The sequence below is a fragment of the Pimephales promelas genome, chromosome 2, assembly GCF_988280905.1.
Source record: "Pimephales promelas chromosome 2, fPimPro1.hap1.1, whole genome shotgun sequence".
Classification (NCBI taxonomy): Eukaryota; Metazoa; Chordata; class Actinopteri; order Cypriniformes; family Leuciscidae; genus Pimephales; species Pimephales promelas.
Window position 1 is genome coordinate 20080761 of NC_142770.1, and position 5174 is coordinate 20085934.

Below are 5174 nucleotides of genomic sequence, written 5' to 3' on the forward strand. Positions count from 1 at the left end.
AAAATCTTCTACAATAGACACACACACACACACACACACACACACACAAGACTCAATAGTTTGTTCAACATCTTGTAAAAAAAAAAGCCATATTCCCATTGCAAACAAAAAAAAAATCATTCAAAACCTACCCAGCAGTTGGAGGCATTCAGGTGGAACAGCCACAATGCTCTGAACACATGGGTGATCAGGGCTCCGTGGCTGCTCTCCTCCTTCATCCGGAGCTGACGAGATTGGAGGGTCAAGTTGTTGACCATCCCTCAGTTCTTCAAGCTGTCTCTCTGCTACCTCCTTTTCCAGTCGTCTGGTCAACAACTTGATCCTCTTTCTCTGAAAAGAGAGTTTTATTCAAAACATTTTTTGAATGAATTCAATAAAACAAGAACGCTAGTTTGAGATTATACTTACCGTCAGCTCTGGATGGCCCGATATAAAATGCCTCTCGACATTTTCATACACCACCCCGCACTCTGGGCAGCCCAGGTTCCTCAACCTAATGCGGCCCCTCGCCAGTCGCAGCAGGATCCTCCTCTCCTCCCCGTTCACGATGCCATGCTGCGACCGGAGGTGATGCCGCAGGTGTCGAACCTGGGCCGGGCAGAGGGGGCACGTCAGCAGCATCTTTAAAAACAAAATGGCAACAAAGTTAGTTCACACAGGTGGGCGCGGAAAGGGCCCACCTATAACTTATTTGACTGGACCTCTTTAGGCTGTCCGTGGTCAATGCATTAATAGGTCATAATTACAGGTCATGGGTTTCACAACAGGTTATAACAGGTAAAAGATATATAAATGTTTTATTATTTTTTAATTTTAAATAAAAAAAAATAAATACCTGTAACAATGGTTCCAGCCTGACCGTGGAAAGCCTATTCAGTTGTGGCTGGGATGATCCACTCCATTTACAGGCAAGTGTACATTAAATTACTTTAAATTGCACTCCATTTTTAGGTAAGTGCACAGAAAATTACTTTAAATTGCACTCCATTTTTAGGTAAGTGTACATTAAATTACTTTAAATTACACTCCATTTTTAGGTAAGTGTACATTAAATTACTTTAAATTACACTCCATTTTTAGGTAAGTGTACATTAAATTACTTTAAATTACACTCCATTTTTAGGTAAGTGTACATTAAATTACTTTAAATTGCACTCAATTTTTAGGTAAGTGTACAGTAAATTACTTTAAATTGATCTCATATTATTATAACATTATATTACCTGATGTTGGACCCCATTTACAGGTAAGTGTGCATTAAATTACTTGATGTTGGACCCCATTTACAGGTAAGTGTGCATTAAATTACTCGATGTTGGACCCCATTTACAGGTAAGTGTGCATTAAATTACTCGATGTTGGACCCCATTTACAGGTAAGTGTGCATTAAATTACTCAATGTTGGACCCCATTTACAGGTAAGTGTGCATTAAATTACTCGATGTTGGACCCCATTTACAGGTAAGTGTGCATTAAATTACTCGATGTTGGACCCCATTTACAGGTAAGTGTGCATTAAATTACTCGATGTTGGACCCCATTTACAGGTAAGCGTGCAGCAAATTACTTGATTTTGCACCCCATTTTCGGGTAAACGTACGGTTAGAGGCTCTGGGCATGCGAGTGGACCCCAGTCAGTCCGCACCAGACCTTCCAGCGAGCGAGTCCATCGTCCGGGCACCTGCAAAAATGCCAGCGGAAACCTGCCCACTCTGTCTGCAGTCGTACGCCCGGCTCGGGCAGCACCTGGTGGTCACCCACTGCGTCAAGAACCCGGAGGAGAGGAAGCTGCTCCTTGCCATGGAGTCGGGGCGAGTGAACGCCCGTGCAGGCCTCTGCCCGCTTCCTGCGTGCGGGAAATTCTCCAACAGGCTCGACCGCCACATCCGCACCCACTCCGAGGTCACGGCGGGGATGCAGGACGAAGCGCTCCGCTACTGCAAGAGGAGGGTGTGCCTCGAAAAGCTGACTGCCCTGAGGGCCTCCGACCCCGCTCCTCCGATGGTGTCCACCCTCGACCTGGAGCAGCAGCAGTTCATCGAGGAGGACCCGTCCAACCCCCAAGACCCAGAGACCCTGGAGGAGGAGGAGTGCGACAAGCAGGGCTGCAAGAACGTCAAGGAGCTCCTCAGGAACCAGGTGGTCGACCTGAGCAAGCAGGTCGACACCCTCAGCGAGACCCTCCGGACGGTCACCCGGAGGTATCGCATCCTGAAGAGGAGGTCGACCTCCTTGGGCTCGGTCCGAATCGGGCGGGCGGCCAAAAGGCTCCTCTCCTCCCTGGGTCCGGAGGAAGAGGAAGGCACCCCCGTGGAAGAAGACGTCAAGTCTTCGCCGGAGGCCACCTCCACCCCTCAGCAGCAGCAGCAGCAGCAGCAGGCGCCCCGATCCTCGTCCGAGGAGAAGACTCCGGAGGGGGGCGAAGAAGAGAAGCCTTCCACCAGCCAGCAGCCGGAGGACCCGGGGGAGGAGCAACCCCACTACCCCGACCACGTGGGCGCGCTGAGTGAGTGTGACGCTTTCGCCCCTTTTCACTTTTTGACCCGTGGTCGTGCTAACGCTAACGCTTTTCTCTCTCGTCCCTCTCTCTCTCTCTCTCTCTTTTGTTTTTTCTTTCGCAGACGAGATCGTGGAGGAGTACAGGCGCCACAGGGAAGGCCCGGACCCCGGCACCAAGCTGAAAGAGAACGTCGGCTGCCAGGTGTACCGGATCAAGAAATTTTTGGCGGCCATGGCGAGGGGAAAACAGAACTTGGCGGACTTCCGTTTCCTGGACGACACGGCCAGGATACACGGGTGAGTGACGCGTCCCCCGTCGCGGGCACGGCCTTTGAGCGAGCTCTGCCGCCTCTCTGACGGTTTTTGTCTCTGTTTTCGCAGCTGGGTCAGCTCCCTCCGGCGGGCGAAGATGACCGTGACCACCATACAGCACTACGTCCTGAACGTGGGATGTTTCATGCGTTTCCTGTCAGAGACCCCTCCGCAGTCCTGCCGCTTAACAAAAAAAGCCCTGGTCGGCCTCCGCAGGGAGATGGGGGCGCTCCGCAAATCTATGAAGCGGGGGGTGGCCGTCCACCAGACGCAGGTCAAGGAGGGCAAGGAGGTCAACATCATACAAAAGGCCACCCTCCGCAAGTGCAGGGAACTCGCCGCCAAGGCCATCCCGGACCTTTTGAGTGAGTGGTCTTTCGTCCCCTCCCCGCGCCTCTCGCCCGCCGGCCGACGGACCTTTGAACTTTGTGCTTTTCTCTCCTCTTTAGCCCTCCTGGAGAACGAGCCCACGCAGAAGACCCTGTGGAGGCTCTACGGGCACTTTGCGGCGCTGCTCGCCTCCGTTTACGGCCACAGAGGGGGGGTTCTCCAAAATATAACCATGCAGGAGGTTCTGGGGGCCCGCAAGTCGACCTCGGAGAAGGCGTACCTGATAAACGTGAGCGTCCGACTCTTCTCTTCCCGATTGTGTTTTTGTGTGGACTTTTTTTTTTTAAATTGATTTTTTTTTTATTGATTGATTTATCCGTCTATTTTTATTTCTTCCCCTCGTGTGTCCGCAGGTGGCCAACCACAAGACGAACATGGCTTTCGGGTCGGCCCAAATCGTCTTGACGGAGGAGGAGTTCGGTTGGGTGAATCGACTCCTCCGAGTCAAAGATGAGCTTCCCGGCGGAGCCTCGGCCAAGTTCCTGTTTTTTACCTCGACCCCGAACCCATGCAAAAATCTAAATTCCTACTTCCAAGAGGCCTGGAAGTCCATGGGCCTTCCCGGGTGCCCCACCTTCACGGACGTCCGCACGTCCATCGCCAGCCACGTAAGCGTCCGTCGCCGCTTCCGGCACGCGTTTCGGAGGTCCTCCGCCGGTGGCGCCATTGGTTTTTTACTCTTCTCTGTCTCTGTTCTTCCCAGATAAAATTCACCCACTCCAACGACGACCGGGTCAAGCTGTCAAAGTTTATGTGCCACGACACAAGGACGGCGGACAAATTTTATGTGGCCAACTTGACCCCCCAGCAGGCCATGGAGCACCGGAGGCTCTTCGACACCGCCCTGGAGGGCGAAGAGAGGGGCTCCCCGTCGAAACAGCCGACCTCACTCAAACGCAAGCGGCCCGCGAAGGGGAAGGAGCCCCTCAAGAAGAAGAGGAGAGCTCCAGAGTCCTCGGACGAGGACATGACTTCGGGCAGCACGACTCCAGAGGCGACCAAGAGCCCGGAGTACCAGGAGTCGGGGACGTCCAGCCCCGACTCCAGTGGGGTGAGTTGGCTTTTTCCTTTGACCGCAGAGTTACGACATCCCTCTTGGGACATCACAACCGATGACTTACCTTGTCTTTTTGTGTGTGTGTGTGTGTGTGTGTGTGTGCAGCACGAGGAGGAGGAAGAGGAGGAGGCCGAGTCAGGCGCAGCGGCGGTGGGATCCCAAGAGGAGGAGGAGAAGGCCGAGTCAGGCGCAGCGGCGGTGGGATCCCAAGAGGAGGAGAAGGCCGAGTCAGGCGCAGAGGCGGTGGGATCCCAAGAGGAAGAGGAGACGACCACCCCAAAAAAGTACCCGCGGCGGAGAGGGAAAGCTACGGTGCTCCTGACACCTCTAAAATGTTTGTCGTCGACCCAAAGGCACGTTTCCCCACTAAAAGTTAAGAAGGCCATCTTTTCCCCCACCTCCACGACCCTCGTCGGCCTGACACGCCAAAAGGAGGTCTCCAAGAAGGTGAAGGAGGCCATAAAGAAGCGCAGGCAGCGCAAATAGACGTTAAAAACGTTGAGTTCGTGTTACGAGCGTTCGTGAGTGTTTGTTCCAAAAAAAAAAAAAAAAAAAAAAAAACTGTTCAAGTGTTCAAGTGTGTTTATTGTTAATAGTTCAAGTCAGTTAAAGTGTGTGTTTTTTTAGAGAGTGTTTGTTCAAAAAAAAAAAAAAAAAAAAAAAAACTGTTCAAGTGTGTTTATTGTTAATAGTTCAAGTCAGTTAAAGTGTGTGTTTTTTTTAGAGAGTGTTTGTTAAAAAAAAAAAAAAAAAAAAAAAAACTGTTCAAGTGTTCGATTTTTTAAAGACTTTGAGTTGTTCCTTTGTTTTTTTTACCCATCACCATTTCCATTTAAATGTCACTTTTTTCCTGTATATTTGTTCAAAATAAAGTAGTTTTTGTTGTTTGGAATTTTAACTTCTTGTCTGTCCTTTT

The 5174-nt window shown here is 50.9% G+C and overlaps 1 protein-coding gene across 1 annotated transcript; it reads left to right on the forward strand.

The window, feature by feature from the left end:
- Window positions 1-1042: 1042 nt before the first annotated feature.
- On the forward strand, window positions 1043-4896 carry LOC120495189 (uncharacterized). Its single transcript, XM_089117763.1, has 7 exons — window positions 1043-2506; window positions 2622-2796; window positions 2881-3176; window positions 3261-3430; window positions 3555-3809; window positions 3905-4252; window positions 4364-4896. Exons 1-7 carry the CDS (start codon window positions 1618-1620, stop codon window positions 4742-4744), a joined length of 2514 nt encoding a protein of 837 aa, XP_088973889.1. The 5' UTR covers window positions 1043-1617; the 3' UTR covers window positions 4745-4896.
- Window positions 4897-5174: the final 278 nt, after the last annotated feature.

Bases quoted from the DNA above. Each gene is read 5' to 3' on its own strand.
- LOC120495189 (XM_089117763.1), top strand. From the start codon at position 1,618: ATGCGAGTGGACCCCAGTCAGTCCGCACCAGACCTTCCAGCGAGCGAG. The intron at 2,507-2,621 runs GTGAGTGTGACG...TTTCTTTCGCAG, and splicing joins CGACCACGTGGGCGCGCTGA to ACGAGATCGTGGAGGAGTAC. The intron at 3,810-3,904 runs GTAAGCGTCCGT...TGTTCTTCCCAG, and splicing joins GCACGTCCATCGCCAGCCAC to ATAAAATTCACCCACTCCAA.